The 15,224-nt window shown below is 38.0% G+C and overlaps 1 protein-coding gene across 3 annotated transcripts in view; it reads right to left on the bottom strand.

Annotated features, from left to right (window-relative positions):
- itpr1a (inositol 1,4,5-trisphosphate receptor, type 1a) overlaps nt 1–15,224 on the bottom strand; it is a 110,648-nt gene that overhangs the window by 82,040 nt on the left and 13,384 nt on the right. For all 3 annotated transcript variants that reach the window (XM_084732676.1, XM_084732684.1, XM_084732693.1), the window contains exons 4-6: nt 4,290–4,399; nt 3,635–3,721; nt 1,334–1,492 (exon numbers count right to left, since the gene is read on the bottom strand). In XM_084732676.1, coding sequence (XP_084588802.1) covers nt 1,334–1,492; nt 3,635–3,721; nt 4,290–4,399 — 356 coding nt within the window. The remainder of the gene's footprint in view (nt 1–1,333; nt 1,493–3,634; nt 3,722–4,289; nt 4,400–15,224) is intronic.

Here is a 15,224-nt window from a genome sequence, read left to right as displayed (position 1 = left end):
TGTACTCAACCTTAGATGCGCTTACAGTAGGGATGGGTCAGAGAGCATCAGTACTGTCTTCACAGTCACTGTCTTCTGTCTGTTCTCAGCAGGTATGGAGAGACTCCAGTTTTCTTTTAGTTCGAGGCATGCTGCTGCTTAGGCCTTGTGCCATACCTACTTTGAGAGGAGCTTAGCAGAGACGCCTGGTCTATACTGTGCTTCATTTTGTCCTTGGGCACCAGTCCACTACTTCCTGCTGCCGGGAAAGATGAGCTGGTGCCAACAAGAGCTTTGTGATCAGGTAAACACCAATTGGGCGCTGGCACAGGTCCATCCAGGGATAGATGTGGTCAGATGGATGCCTCACACTGAAGACCTGTGCTCTCAACGTTGGGACCTTTATTCTGTAGTCTTAACCTTCTAATACTGATTTACTACTGTATATGCAAATTACCACCTCCATACTAAAGATAGAGTAGAGCAATAAAGATTAAAGGGTAATTCTGGTATTTTTAAACCTAGGCCCTATATGACTAATAGGTACAAAAAGTTTTGGAACTGGTCTAGTAGATTGCCTCATCCTTTCAGACCTTTTCAGACAGCCCTTTCTAATGGGGAACTATTCAGTTCAACCCAACGTTATTAATCCCACTGGGCCATTTGTTGGAGCAGCTTAGAACAACAACATAGAAATACAATAACAAACAAATCACGATACAAGGGTGGACTAGAATCTATAAATAACACTGATAAATAAACTTGCAAAAGCAAAATTAAAAAGATTATATAAAAAATATACCAACAATGACAATGGTTAAAGAAACATTCAGAGCATTCAGTAGACAGATTGCAGAGGGGAAGAAAGATTTGGAATAGCTGTGACTTTTCCAGGTAAGAAGGGAAAAACAAAACAAAGCCCTAATGGCAACAGAGAAAATTCACAAGCAACAACTCCCATGTTCTGCATGGTAGAATGGCTGTTTTTGTCAAAACAGACTGGTGGTTTTGAAAAGAGCAATAAAACAGATTTATTTCCCTGTCAGAAGATGCTGACCGGTCTGTCTCTGCAAGGATCCGTTCATTAATCTTGTCATGCAAAAACAAGCATGGCTACCAGCTGAGGCAATCTACTGGACCAGTTCCAAAACCTTTTGTACCTTCTGGTTATTTAGACCCATAAGCACTGTAATTAACCTTTAACACCTATTGCTCTATTAAAAAAAACTAGATATATTTTATCATGTAAATACATTTTATCCCAGGCACAATTCAGTCATTTCCTTTGCTTGACAGTGACTGGCATACGGTATGACATTCCCACAATGCACCACAACCGCAGACGATGACTCACGCTGTCCCCGATGGAGCGTAGTTTGTAGAAGGGCTGGATGTAAAACCAGGAGCCCTCGTTTCCAGCAGTGTCCAGCATCACCCTCATGGCATTCTTCTCCAGCAGCGCAGGCAGACGCTTGTTCACTGTCAGGTATTTGTTGCTCTTCAGGTGGAGAAGCTGAGCAGAAACAGAAACAGGATACGGTGTAAGACAATACAGACATGCTGAAATCTGAGGTGAGGGGTAAGTGCTTCTAAGAATTTACTGACAACAAGAAAGCAGCTTGCATTTAAGGCACTGATAAAAAAAAACAGTACAGTCAATACTGCCATTAGAGAAATTTAATAAACTTATGTCATGCAACAGATAAGAAATCTAATAAAGTTTTTAAATTATTCCCCCATATGTGAAGGGAGGGGTGGGACAATGTTCCTGTTTGTTGACTATCTCAGTGTTCTGTCTTTTCTCTCTGAAAAGCTATAAATAAAATATTTTTAAACAGAAATCTACTGATTTATTGCATGACTACACTGAAAGTCATCCTCTGGCTATGAACTGTGGGTGTTATCTAGATATTTAGTGTCTGTTCTTATGACAGTGCATGTGGATGTCTGTTATGAAATATTATTAATTAATTTATGAGTCTGCCTCTGTTCAGTGAACATTATGGTATGTTTGTACAATATAAATTTACACTTTCACTTTGACTGCATTTCAGTTTGTCTCCTTCTTTTTTCATTTATGCCAAAATTCACAACACTACAATATCAAAACCTGCAATTTATTGTTTTATTTTTTTTGTTTAAGGGTTAATATTGAGGACGCTGCTCAACATACCATCAAGTGGAGACATATCTCAAATTCAAGATAAGAGATGTGGGAAAATTTGTCAGACTAAAATATCTCCACTGATGGCATGCCAGAGCAAGCTTGGTTAAATCGTACTTCTGTAGAAATCTAAACAAAGTTTATCTGAGTGAATACCAAGCAGATAATGACTATTTCAGAATCTCATATTTGTGTGTTTACACATGCAAGGAATCTGACTCCTGTTTGAGTTGTTTTTTTTGTTTTGTTTTTACAATGTCACACACAGCTCCAACAAAAAAAAAAATTGGTGCATATATAATAAAGATATATAAAATGCAACAGCAACCAACAATGACATACCATATCATACAAGTAAAGTGACTACGTAAATTGTAAACAAATATTAATAGTGCAAAGGAATAAATATTGAATGAATTTTGTAATAGACTATTTACAAAAATGAAGTGGGTGGTTATGTACATGCATTTACAAGTTGAAGTGTGTATTTTTAACTGTAAATATATGATAATTTGCATAATAATTTGTGTGTAAGTGGATGTTTTAGTGCTGCAGAGTAATTCACCCTTCCATAAGTCCCGCCCCCCTTCAACAACAGTTGAGCAAGTTGGTACCTGCTAGAACGTCGTCAGTCAACTTTCTCCTTTCCTGTATTCAGAAACACTATGTGGTAGGCTCATCTATGTTGAAAATTAAACCACATTTTTGTGGATGGTTTAAAGACGTTGCTGGGGTAACTGTAGAAGGAACATACATAGTCACTTTTAAGTTAGCTAATGTTAGCAAAATGCTAGCTAACCGGCTAGCTAGTTAATCTACATACAGTTGTTAGCTAGTTACCTATTCCCTATTACCTAACTTAACATGTAACATATGAGTCTTTTACAAGTCTCCTAGCAACATTATTTTCTTTTCAACATAGATCAGTGTAGTGTGTAGCATTTCTCAGTACTGGAAACAGGAAATGAGAAAGCTGACTGAGGTTCTGCTCATTATTATTATCATTATTATTATAATTATTAGTAGTAGTATTATAATATTATTATTATTAGAGGACAGAGCAAAAAGGGGCGGGACTTAGGGAGGGTCACTATGTGATATGACTGATATACTGTAACTTTTCATCATATATTGAATCGGCACATACAGATACTCTGCCAAAATGTCCCAAAATGTCTGGTCACACTCCATAGACAACAATGCAGTTTTACATGTTTTTAAATTGCATTTTCAACAATTTTATATGAATTCAAGTCAAGTTAAATGAATCATAAATGTGGTGTTTGTGAGGATTGTCTTGCTGAACAAAACCTTAAGTAGGAGAAACTTTTGTTCGCCACAAAGCTTATTTTCTACACTAATCTAATCCTAAATCCACTGAAAAAATCCCATTGGCTTTAAGTGGAGGGAATCAGAGCAATTGTAATTTGCAGCTGTTCTTGTGTCTGCTTGATTTGGTGAACAGAGCTCTGTAGCATCAGAGGAACAAACCTGAATGACATTCCCATACTGAATCACTGTCCCAAGCAGTTTTTTGTTTTCAGAGTCATTTTGCTTCTTCTCCAAGTCAGCTGCATGCTGGAAGGAAGAAAAAAATGAAATAAGACAATAAATTTCACACCTATTAGCTGCAATGTTGTTCACTGATACCAATTTCACACAATAACGTGGTAAGACGTAATCAAAACATAGTAGTAACAAAGTTCTTAACCAAAAATGTGAGCTTCAGAGGGGCTTTAACCGTAAACTGTGGCTCGCATCTCCATGGAAACGCAGGGGAGATTGCAATCTTCCATTTTATGACTGTGTGGTCAGATAGCAGATTGCTTTAAATGGTATTGTAACGCAGCAGAAAGAGAGCAGAGTGTAGAGGGCAGAAAGGTACGACAGTAGGAGTGAAAGGCTTCAGAAATGTCTATAAAAGGACTTTAGAATTCTAACTCAGCAAATATCTTTCAGTGCAACGTTACTGCATATTCACTGTGTAGCTTTGCATAAAATCTCCAGCAAATCTACCCGTTAAACTCAAGATTAAGGTCTCATGCAGCCCTGTCCTTCTCCTCTCTATCCTGTCAGGACAGATCTGTGTGCAGTGTCGTGGTCTGCAGCAGCTGCAGGGAGGTGAACATGTCGTCACTCTGCTTACATGGAGCTTGTTGAGGAGCACCGTGTCCGTGTTCCCTCCAGGCTTCGCCGCTTTCCAGAACTGCTTCTGGGCCGAGTAGCGGTTCATGGGACACAGTCTGAACAGACAGTCTGGACAGAGAGACACAGACAGAAATCAAAACAGAGACAAAGATGCGAACCTATAGAGAGGGAGAATACATTCAGGTATGCACATAATTTAGATAAACAGAAACGCAGACTGGAGGATAACCAGTGTTTATAGCTAACATGAGTACATGGATTTAAATTAAACAAAGAGAAAACAAAGACGAGAAATATGTTGATGCACTCTGAGTGAAGAAAGGTTGGTGCTGCAGTGTGGGAGTCAGGTCACAGCATAAACCAACAGACACTGAAGACCTCAGTTATTAAAACAAAATGATACAAGATGTTCAGCAAACAGACTCTATAAATAAATAAAACATGACAGGCTGGAGTCCCCAGTATGATATTAATCACAATATTAAGAAGCAAAATGATGATTTGAAGACATGTACTTATAATGAATCTGCTGTGTACAGCATTTTTTGTTCAGATAAAATTTGTTTTTTCCCTTTAACTTTAAGTGCTTCTGGTTTCTTTTAATAACATAAAGCCATGCCGTAATTAATATTTTAATTACATATGTACAATTACAAAAGAAATACAATGCAGCGGTCAGTAGCAGTCCTACTACACACTAAAATAAAAATAAGGAATAAAATAATCGACCATTTAAAATCACAGCAGATATCGTCACAGACTGGTACGGTATTGAATTAATCTGGGTATCATTTGGATTTTAGCCATTCTGGTTCAGATTCTGCTTATTGATTTCAGTTCGTCAACGATTCTCTATTTTGATGCTTTGAGGAGCCAAATCGAAACAGGCCACATGTTTATGTCACTTTAATTAGCAACTATTTCAGTTGTCATTTTTCATGCAAAATATTAATGATTCCAGCTTCATGTAAGTGAGGATTTTTTTGTAGTGAGGATAATACTGTTGGTTGGACAAAACTTTTTATTAACGTATCTCCCATGATGCTTTGCCTCACGGTAACCTGTCTGCTTCAAGCTGGCTACCTGAGGCAGCTGCTGCATGCAGGTTAAAATCATGACAAGACAAAAGAGTCACTTAAGAGTAAATAACTCCAAAAAACATGGCAGCAAGACTCAGCAGTGAAACTTAGTGTGCCTCAGGATACTTTGTGTAGTTTACAACAAGAGACAGACAATTGACGTAAATGTCTCGAGGAGACCCCTGAGGACGGAAAAATATTGAAGCTGTCTGTTTAATTACTTAATATTCATGTGATAAATATACAAATGATGGTAATCTGCACAAGAAATAAAGAAAAACAAAACAATTTGCTTATAGTAATCATCCACTTATAATGGCCAATTTGACCTGGCAAGACGTGATCAATAAAAGACGCTTCCACTGTTTTAGGTTGGCGCACCCACAGCCTGCACTGTGTTACTGCTGCAAGTGCAATCTGCGTAAGAAAATATAAGCAGAATCAAGTTTGAAATTTCTTAATCTTTCCTTGGAATCTTCTCCAATTTGGAACCAGTTCTCAATACTCACTATTAATCTGTTAATTATGTTCTAGATTAATCGATTAGTTCTTTAGTCCATAAAATATTGAAAATATCAATCCGTGTTTTCCAAAACCCAAGAGGACGTCCTCAAACGTCTTGTTTGGTCCACAACCCAAAGATATTCAGTTTAATGTCAGAGACGAGGAAAGAAATCAGAGGATACTGAGGAAGCTGAAATCAGAGAATCTGGATTTTTTTTTTTTATTAAATGACAAGTCAAAATGATTAATCAGTTAATTCATCCTGTTATAATCTTGTCAATTGAAAAATAAAGGTGTACATGTGTGTGCTCCAGTATGTTCAGATCTATTTTTTCAAGTCTTTCCTGTAATGATTATTTTTATTATCAGTTAATCTGTCAATCATTTTCTAGATTAATTAATTAGCTGTTCTCTGTCAGAGACATAAAGAAACCAGAAAATGTTCACATTTAAGAAACTGAAATCAGAGATTTTTTTTTCTTAAACACTTACTCAAATTGATTACCAAAACAATGAATTTCTAATTGATTAATAATTGATTCATTGATTAATTGTTGCAGCTTTAATATTCATTATTCTCTTTCATGGAAGTCAAAGAGTTTTCTCTGCTACAGGGAGGAGAAATGAGGGACAGGAAAACGTGTCTGTCTGTCTGTCTGTCTGCATGTGTGTCTGTCTGCCCATATTATACAAGTCAAGTAATGTGGTTACATACTGTGGTTAGGGTAGGGTAAGTGATAGCACACAATGACCTCTGTGTGTGCGTGCGTGTTGTGATGTGACAGCTGTAAGTCAGCATGCGTTTGTAACCGCAGCGACACTGAGATGATGCTGTCATCAGCAGACTCTGATTGTGCTGTTCATTTCCATAGATACTGTAGAGACGAGCATACGGTCCCTCGATTTGCATGTGGACGCAGTTTTAGCGTAACAGAGTTCCTCTTCAGTCCCAGAAGAGTTCCTCTTCTGAGTCAAGCTGCAAAACTGAAGCCACACACGGACTTTTTTTTTTTTTTTTTTTTTTTTGCCCTGGCTGAAAGTTTAGCTTAACAGCTTACAACCAGAACTCTTGAACTACTGTGACAATCCTCCCTGCAGAGTTAAAACATCTGCCCACCAGCCACTCCTCCCTCTGAGTCCTGGCTTTCCTCTGACTTCACCTCCAATCAAACCAAAGCTCTCTATTCTGAGAGGGCGAAAAGAGAAGAAAAAAAGAACAATCTGTCCATCCTTCCCCCATTCTGTCTTTCTCTCTCCTCCTGCCATAGCCGCAGTAACATGACCAAATAAGGCCAGCCAAGAGAAGGGGAGTGGGATGACAGAGAGAGAGAGAAGAGGAGGGTGGGGACTCCCTATCTTCCCCCCTTGATTTTCTACCATGCCTCCTTCTCCCTGCTGAATTCCTCTTACCATTTCACACACACTACTCTCTCTCTCTATCCCTTCAAGTTAATGGTCTCTATCTCACAAATCTTCCTCATGCCCCCCCCCCCCCATCCGCCCCTCCTCGGCCCCCTCATCAAATATGGTTTACTTTAGTTTGACCTAAAATACGGTTAGAACAACAAAGAAAAGGAAGTGAAAAAGAAATGAGGAAGAGAGGATAAGAGTGAAAGAATGTGAAACAGTGAGAGAAAAAGAGGGGCACAGAGAGGCTAAGAAGGAGATGAACTGCAGCTATTTACAGCTGAAGAGGAATAAATGTGCCCCATATATGTTCACACAAGAAGCTGACATAGTACACACACGGATCAAACTAGCAATTTAAAAAAAACAGTGGCAAAACACACACCTCAAGAAGTATAGACATTTATGTAAAAAAAAAAAAAGACTCTGATTCAACTCCATTACTCAAGTAAAAGTGAGAAAGTACAGGCTCTGAAATGTACTTAAAGTATGAAAGATGAAAATATTTCTCTGAAGGACATTTCTAACCACCTGTTTCTGTGCAAAGCTAACTGAAGAAAAGTTTTCATTTTTTTTATATCTTTTTTTGTCTTGTAATGTCTTTTTATCTGGTTATGTCATTTTCATTTTTTACATCCTTTTTGTCTTATGTTTTGTTATGACTTTTGTCTTTTTCATCTCGTCTTTTTTTGTCTTGTTATGTTTTTCCATCCTGTTACATCTTTTTCGTCTTGTTACATTTTTGTTTTTTTTTGTTGTCGTCATTATTTGCATGTTGTTGCATGTTGTAATCTTGTGATGTCTTTTACATCCTTTTTTGACTTGTGTCATCATTTTATCTTATTATGTCTTTCTTGTCCTGCTACGTCGTTTTTCATCTCGATGCGTCGTGTGTGATGTGCACTGCTGGATACACCAAAGAATGGTCTTTTCTACGTGTGAGTGCTCCATCCATGTAGGCTGAAATCGGTCCTGATGTTGGAAGGGCAGCACGCAATGACGCAAAATAAAAATTATCCATAATTTGCCTCAAATTCTTCAAAACTATAAAGTAAAGCAAAGAGGTCTGTTTTAGAAATGTAATGGGCAGAAAATACAAATGTTTGTTTTAACATGTAAGGAGTAAAAGTAAAAAGTTTCTCAAAATACTCAAGTACAGATGCCTGAAAACTCTACAAGTACAGTAATGAAGTATTTATACTTTGCTACTTTCCAACTCTGATGAACACACACACACGCACACACACTGGAAGCACCTGTCTGACGAGTGAGCTGCCCTAGAATTTGACACTGGCATTTTATCATACACTAAACACACAACCACAGCTGCAATATGAGTGCTGTCAGTGTGTGTTTTTATTTAATCACAGTCAGCTGGGAGTGAAAACATGTCAGCTCAGTTATACTGAAATCAGTGATCAGAGAAAATCTGCGGGGGTCACGAGGCAGGAAAAGCAGTGGGACTGGTCCAGAGGGCAGAAAACTCAATGATTCATTAACATTCTTCCAACTTAAAAACAATCTTTTACTACTGGAACCCCCACCCCATAAACACTAAGCACTCAAAATATCTATTTGAACTCATAAGCAAAGTGTTTGATATGAGCCCCCTCCATGTGCACTTACAGATGCTAACCTAAAATCATTCAGCCCTGACATACGCATGATAAAATTAGAAACACTACTGCCTCTGTTCGTTTTTGGGGCAAGTCCAAATCTAGTCTCAAGTCAAACAAATTTCAAGTCCTTGAGGGAAAGTCACAAACCTTTTAAGCAAATCAACTGGAAGCCTTTCAAGTCTCTGAATGTCTACTACTGAAATGACAATGCATCAGAGCGTTTTTCTTCAAAGCTGAATTTTTTACAGAGAAGAGATCAAACCCTTTTAATTCACAGACCTAAAAATTAAGATTTTACACAATAAGACTCATAAACAGGAGTACCACACAGCCAGTGAACACAGCTGCTTAATTTCGTCTGTGGCTCTAGAAGGAGTTTTCTGAAGTCTGTGACAATGACATCATCAGGGTTATTGATTTGCTTTATGGGTTGCGTAGCGTCAAATGTTTTTGGACACATCCTTGGACATGAAGTCAGGCTATCTTGTCCACTGCCACTTTTGATTTTGATCATTCTTTTCTTCCATGTTTGTCTCATAAGCCAATCAGCTTATGAAATGCACCAAAGTTGCAAAAAAGGAAAAAAAGTTGGAAAGTTAGATAAGATTGATACCACTCTGTCTGTCTATTAAATATAAGGTTACAAGCAGTTAGCTCAGCACAAAGACTGGAAACCAAGGAAAAGGGTAGTCTTGCTCTGTCTGAAGATACAATCTACTTAACAGCACCAGTAAATTCAATTAATTCATCAACTAACATGTTATATCAGATCTGTTCTGGGGTCTTCAACGTGTTTCAAGCCATGGACCCCTCAGCAGCATGGATAATGTTAGGAGCACCTCTACACTTTTGCCAGTGGTTTCTGTGGTGGAAGGTAGGTCTATGTGGGAGCTGCAGACTTGCTTGTGAAGTTACAAAATGTTCAGTTGTGGCTCACAACGTGCCCATACACTTGGGATAATAATTGGCACAACTAACTGGCCAGGGCCCCATTTCCCAGAGCCTTCGTAGCACTATGTGCGTCGTAAGTTGTATTTTAAGGTCTCCCTTAAGGTTGTCCCAACTCTGGGAAACAGCCCGTAACCTTGGGAGTACAACACAACTTACGACACACGTAGTGCTACGAAGGCTCTGGGAAACGAGGCCCAGTATGTTTCACTGATACATAGTAAACTAGTTCGCCATTATGGAAATGCAAATTTCATGTTTTGGGTTTTCTTTACGAATAGGCCAATTTATATTTGTTAATAACAGCCTATGTTTGACATTTTAAAACAATGATTTGGCAGCCCCTCTACAGAAGCTCTTAGGACCCCCTAGGCATGGTGGACCCTGTTTAATCTATACAAAAACAAAAACAAAAAAAAAAAGCCCAAAAACTGATTGTTTTCCAGATGGTTATATGCAAAACTTTTTCTTGGTTCTGAACTGTTGCCAGGCAACTGTTGTGCTTTATAGTTGCTGGATAGCAGGTTTGTCACCCTCAGTGAAATTGTCTGAAGGTAACAAGGTGTGTGGCTTTTTTTTCTTGTTGTACTATTGTTAAACTTTAGACTTAAATGTTTTTGCTTTTAAATTTTAAGTCAGGTAATCTTTTTAGGGAGTAAAGTCAAGCCTAAGTCCCCCAACTACAGCTACAATTACCACTACTCTGTTCTAGGCCCAGACACAGTCAAAGTGATGTACAGCAGATTTGGCATGACTGGGCAGGACTTTGATCCGTTAGTGGCCAGTGTGCTGAAAAGAGCAGTTCTACAACATGTTAACTACATGAGTGTCTGAATGCAAAGTTAAGCCTAAAGAGCCTCATACTGACACGGTGTTGAGTGGACGAGACTGACACCACATTTAAGCATTAACAGATACAAGTCAGAACTACAACAGCTTAGTGTTACTTACATCCATGGCAAGTGTGAACATCTTAGCAAGTAACACATCATGGTAACGGTTTCTTTTTTCTGCGATGGCTGTAGATACACAACTACAGCAGCACCACCTTTATATGTGACTAACTGGTATGGAGCAATATATGCATTCATGTGTGAAAGACAAAACAATAACAACAAAGCTTCTATTAAATATGGCATTTATCACATTGCAACTGAAATGTGATTATTAATTATTAGGTTTTTCTTTTCTTCTAACATGATTAAGCATTTGCAATAAAAAAATATTTAATGCAATAACTCATATTTGCAAGAAAGTACTCTGATTGTAAATAGAGGGGCTTAATGTAAATATATTCAATCCAGTACATCTTGCACAAGACATTATGTCATTTAATTTTTTGTATACTTCGTCTAAAACTTTATTTGCAATATTGCATTTGCGGATATTGCTTAAAAAGATTATAGAGAAGTCAGCTACAACAGTAAAATTATTGCTGATCTGTGTTATTTTATATTTTATGTGCTCAATGATATTTTTATTCCTTGTAAGTCCTCCTTCACTCAAAAATGTGTTTTGCCTTTTGTTTTCACTTGACGTGAATATTTGCCCTTCACTGTGCAGAATGATGTATGTGCAGAGTTTGTCATCAGAACACTGTCCAGAAGAACATTCATCTGCTGAAGGGGGAGTTATGCGTTTCTCCGTGCTCACCTTAAATCTTATCGTTTAAGACGCGTACATATAGGCACACAAATCATCACAAATGTCTAGTCCAGAATGCAACAAATGTGATGTGGAAACTTAAGTGTACAGACACTGAGAATGGGCTTCTTGGTGAAGTAAGAGGCATTTTAGAAGACTTTTGAAATTAAAAATATTTTTCTATACGTAGATTCTGGCATCATTGGGCAAAAGTTAGAGATGCTCCAATACTGTATCAGTATTGTGTGTTGAAAAAGAAAATAATATTTATCATTATTGATTTTTTTAACAGGTTTACTAGTAACTACTAACCACTCTGTTATGTGATATGATGATCATTGTTGTAAGGCATCGCTAAGATTAAACCTTCATAAAAAATTAACAAATAGGCTACGTACATTGAATGCAGGTTCCATAATAACCTTCAACATGAATTTAATTCAAGTGCTCTGAGAGAAAACTGGACTTCTGCTCCTCCTCTCGGTTATCTTAGGGCTTTAGAAAATCCAGTCTATGATGGGAGACTTTGGCCAGTCACAGGTTGAGTCTCATTCTCAAGATGTAAGCATCTGATGACTGGGGAATGAGACTCATCACTTGACTATCTTTCTGCCTCCTGCATCACAAGCAGAGTGTTTTCATTTGCCTTAAAAGAAGTCTGGATGGAGCTTTAAATGTTTTATTAGACTTTGTCTATTTATGTGTTGGTATGTCAGTGATGTCATGCAAACACTGCTTTGAGTGGTCTTGCACAAGGTCCATAGATGACTCAGAGAGATCACTAACACCAGCTCTTTAGACGTGCACAGTTCAACAAAAAGCTAATAAAAAAATCCTGCACTCACTGACAAACTTCACCAGATATAAGAGGGTCAAGAGGAAGATGCCTGTAGCCAAGGCAACCGTAAAAAACTACTGATATGATGTTAAGCCGACAGAGATGACTTACCACTGACACAGCTTTATCAGAAAGCAGAATTGCCACAATACTTTGATACTACAAGAAGAGGAAGAACACACACAACAGCTTTTAATTAGATCTACTGTGTGACAACTCCGGGCTGCATAATTCATAGTTGCACACAATCTGATATTTGTGCAGACCCTCAAATTCAAATTTCCACTTTATCTCCTTCACGGTGCCTGCTACCCTGTCATAAAAGCAGCTAAAGCACATCATGTGAAACTGAAACCGTGACACATGTCCACATTACAAAGAAGCCATCAGTGTTTAAACAGTCTGAGATCTGAGTTGCTCTTCCCTGCAGTAATTAGACAACATCAGTCTGGAAAAGGCTTAGAGACAAACATTGCGTAATACTTCCTTTATTCTGTGTTAAATCAACAATATCCTCAATGATCTGGCTTGTGTAAACTGTTGTTCGCTCTAGGGTTTTTATCCTGTTAGAGATATTGTAGAGGAAGCAACTAATCACTTGTAGTGCATCTAAGACAATAAATGGATCTACCGACAAAAGCTTCCCTTCACTGTTTCCTGCAAGACCTTTCCTCTCAATGGACAGGAAAGCAATATATGTGGTTATTAGGAGAGGAAGGGACTAAAGACAGAACTGCCTCTGGTGTTTATCTCTCATGAACCACCCAACTAGTCTGCAGTGTGTCTCTGACAGCATCAGCGGCTTGGGCTGACAAAAGGTGGAGGCAACGAGTTAAAGGTGTGTGTCAGTGTTTCAGATTTACAGGGCTTTATTGGCAGAACATGACTGAAATGAAATATGACCGTCTTAAGTGTGTCTTCATTAATGTGTAATCACCTGAACATAAGTTTTGTGGTGTTTTCGTCACCTCACAATGAGCCCTTGTTATCCAGAGAGGGTGTGAGCTGCCATGTTGCGCCACTAGGGTTGAGTACCAATACAGTTATCCTTATGGTGATACTTATACCAGGGATCAGCAACCCAAAAAAGCCATTTTTGGTCAAAAAAAGAAAAAATAATCTGTCAGGAGCCACAGCTATTAAATTCAGTTAGTCTTGGGAGATACAATAAGGACTACCAGCAAAATTTAGATTAAAAACTGCGCTGAGCCATAGATGTAGGCTGTGAAACACATTTTAGTTGCTGAAATATCTGACTCTTTTTTATTCGGTATGGGTGATAGGGTACTGGAGAATGTAAGAACCACTTTAATCCTACAATAATGATAAATGAAAATTAAAATGTTAACCGTTATTCCTTTCCATATCATTGTTTTAGAAGTCACAGGGAATCCCTGGAGAGGAGAAAAAGAGCACAATTCAAACATTTAAAATTAAAATAAGTTAATAATTAACTTCTGTTAAAATTATGAGTTATATTAAAATTGATCTGATGAGATTTTTTTTGTAGATCTGGGTCCAAAAAGGATCGAATGCAGCCAGGTGTTGTTCGACTGGGGAAGTTTCAATATGGCTCAGTGATTTCAGGTAACACCTTCAAAAGTGTTGAGAAGTGATACCCAGCCATATGCAGCGCCATGTTTCTACAGTGGCTCAGAATGGACAAACCAAACACTGGCTCTAAGAGGCGGCCGCTGTAGGTTCTCTTACATGTTTGGAATTGGTGAGTAATATGAGCTGTTTGCAACCTTCAAGATCACTGCTAGATGCCATTAAATCCTACACACTGGTCCTTTAAATAGTTCACACAAAAGAGATCAGAGGACATTAAGACAGGAGATGAGATATGAAATGAGACAACCAAAAAAAAAAAAAAAGAAAAAACAAACCGCCCGAGAGTTGTAGACAAGCAGGCACTGTACTGGTCTTCACATGCTCCTGGTTTAGCAATAATAATGTCAGGCTGATCCCAAACAAGCACAAAAATGATCCATTGTTGGTTCTGAACAGGCAGGGAAGCTTTGATGTCTTCTTCTTCTTTGTCTTTTGTTTCTGACTGTCTCAGCCACTATCAACCTTTTTACCCTCACACAATCAACCCGTAATGATCAAAGATTTTGCATGCATACAGCCCTGATATTCAAGTTTCCTTTGTTTAGATAACTAAATAAATAATTACATAAAATAGAAAAGGCGGTAATTACAATGCAGGAGATGAAGGACGCCTGACAGGCTTATTCTGGGCAGAGTGGTCATTAGGATCAGAAATAATTAATGATGGACTCAATGTCAATAGTGCAAAATTAAAAACATACAATAAAACCACAGTGATATGTATTGGCAATAGGCACTTCATTAACAGCCACAAGAAAATTGTTCAATAAAATGTTTAATTGTTTCATTTAAATGCGTTAAGTGCGTTTAACCACCATGAAAGCTGGCTCACAGACAGCCAGATGAACAGATGTGTTGCTCAGTTGCACAATCAACTTGTGACACAACAGAAACAGTGTGGAGGGAAAAAAATGAGCGCAGACAGTGAGGAAACTGTTATTAAAAGGACCTATGTGCCTTGATAAAAAAACAGTTAAGTCATTACTGACTGTAATTAAATATTTTATTGTGATACATTATCCAGCTATATTGCTATATATGGATATAGATTGTCAATGTTCAGCTTTTTCAAAAAGAAAAACTGCATTTAACGTTGTAAAATGTTTTATCAATATGTGAAGAGCCTGCTGACCACAGACAGAAACTGAGGATGGTGATTGATGATTCAGTAAAGGGAAAAGTGAATGACATTTGAACAATGCAGCATTCAATTTTCACAGAACACACAACAGAACGAGCTGCCAACATAGCGACTTCAAATTAGACAATTGGTCCAACAT

Source organism: Lutjanus erythropterus, chromosome 2, assembly GCF_056507025.1.
Source record: "Lutjanus erythropterus isolate fLutEry1 chromosome 2, fLutEry1.hap2, whole genome shotgun sequence".
NCBI lineage: Eukaryota > Metazoa > Chordata > Actinopteri > Lutjaniformes > Lutjanidae > Lutjanus > Lutjanus erythropterus.
The sequence above is the reverse complement of the archived record's forward strand: the minus strand, read 5'-3'. Positions and strand labels throughout refer to the sequence as shown.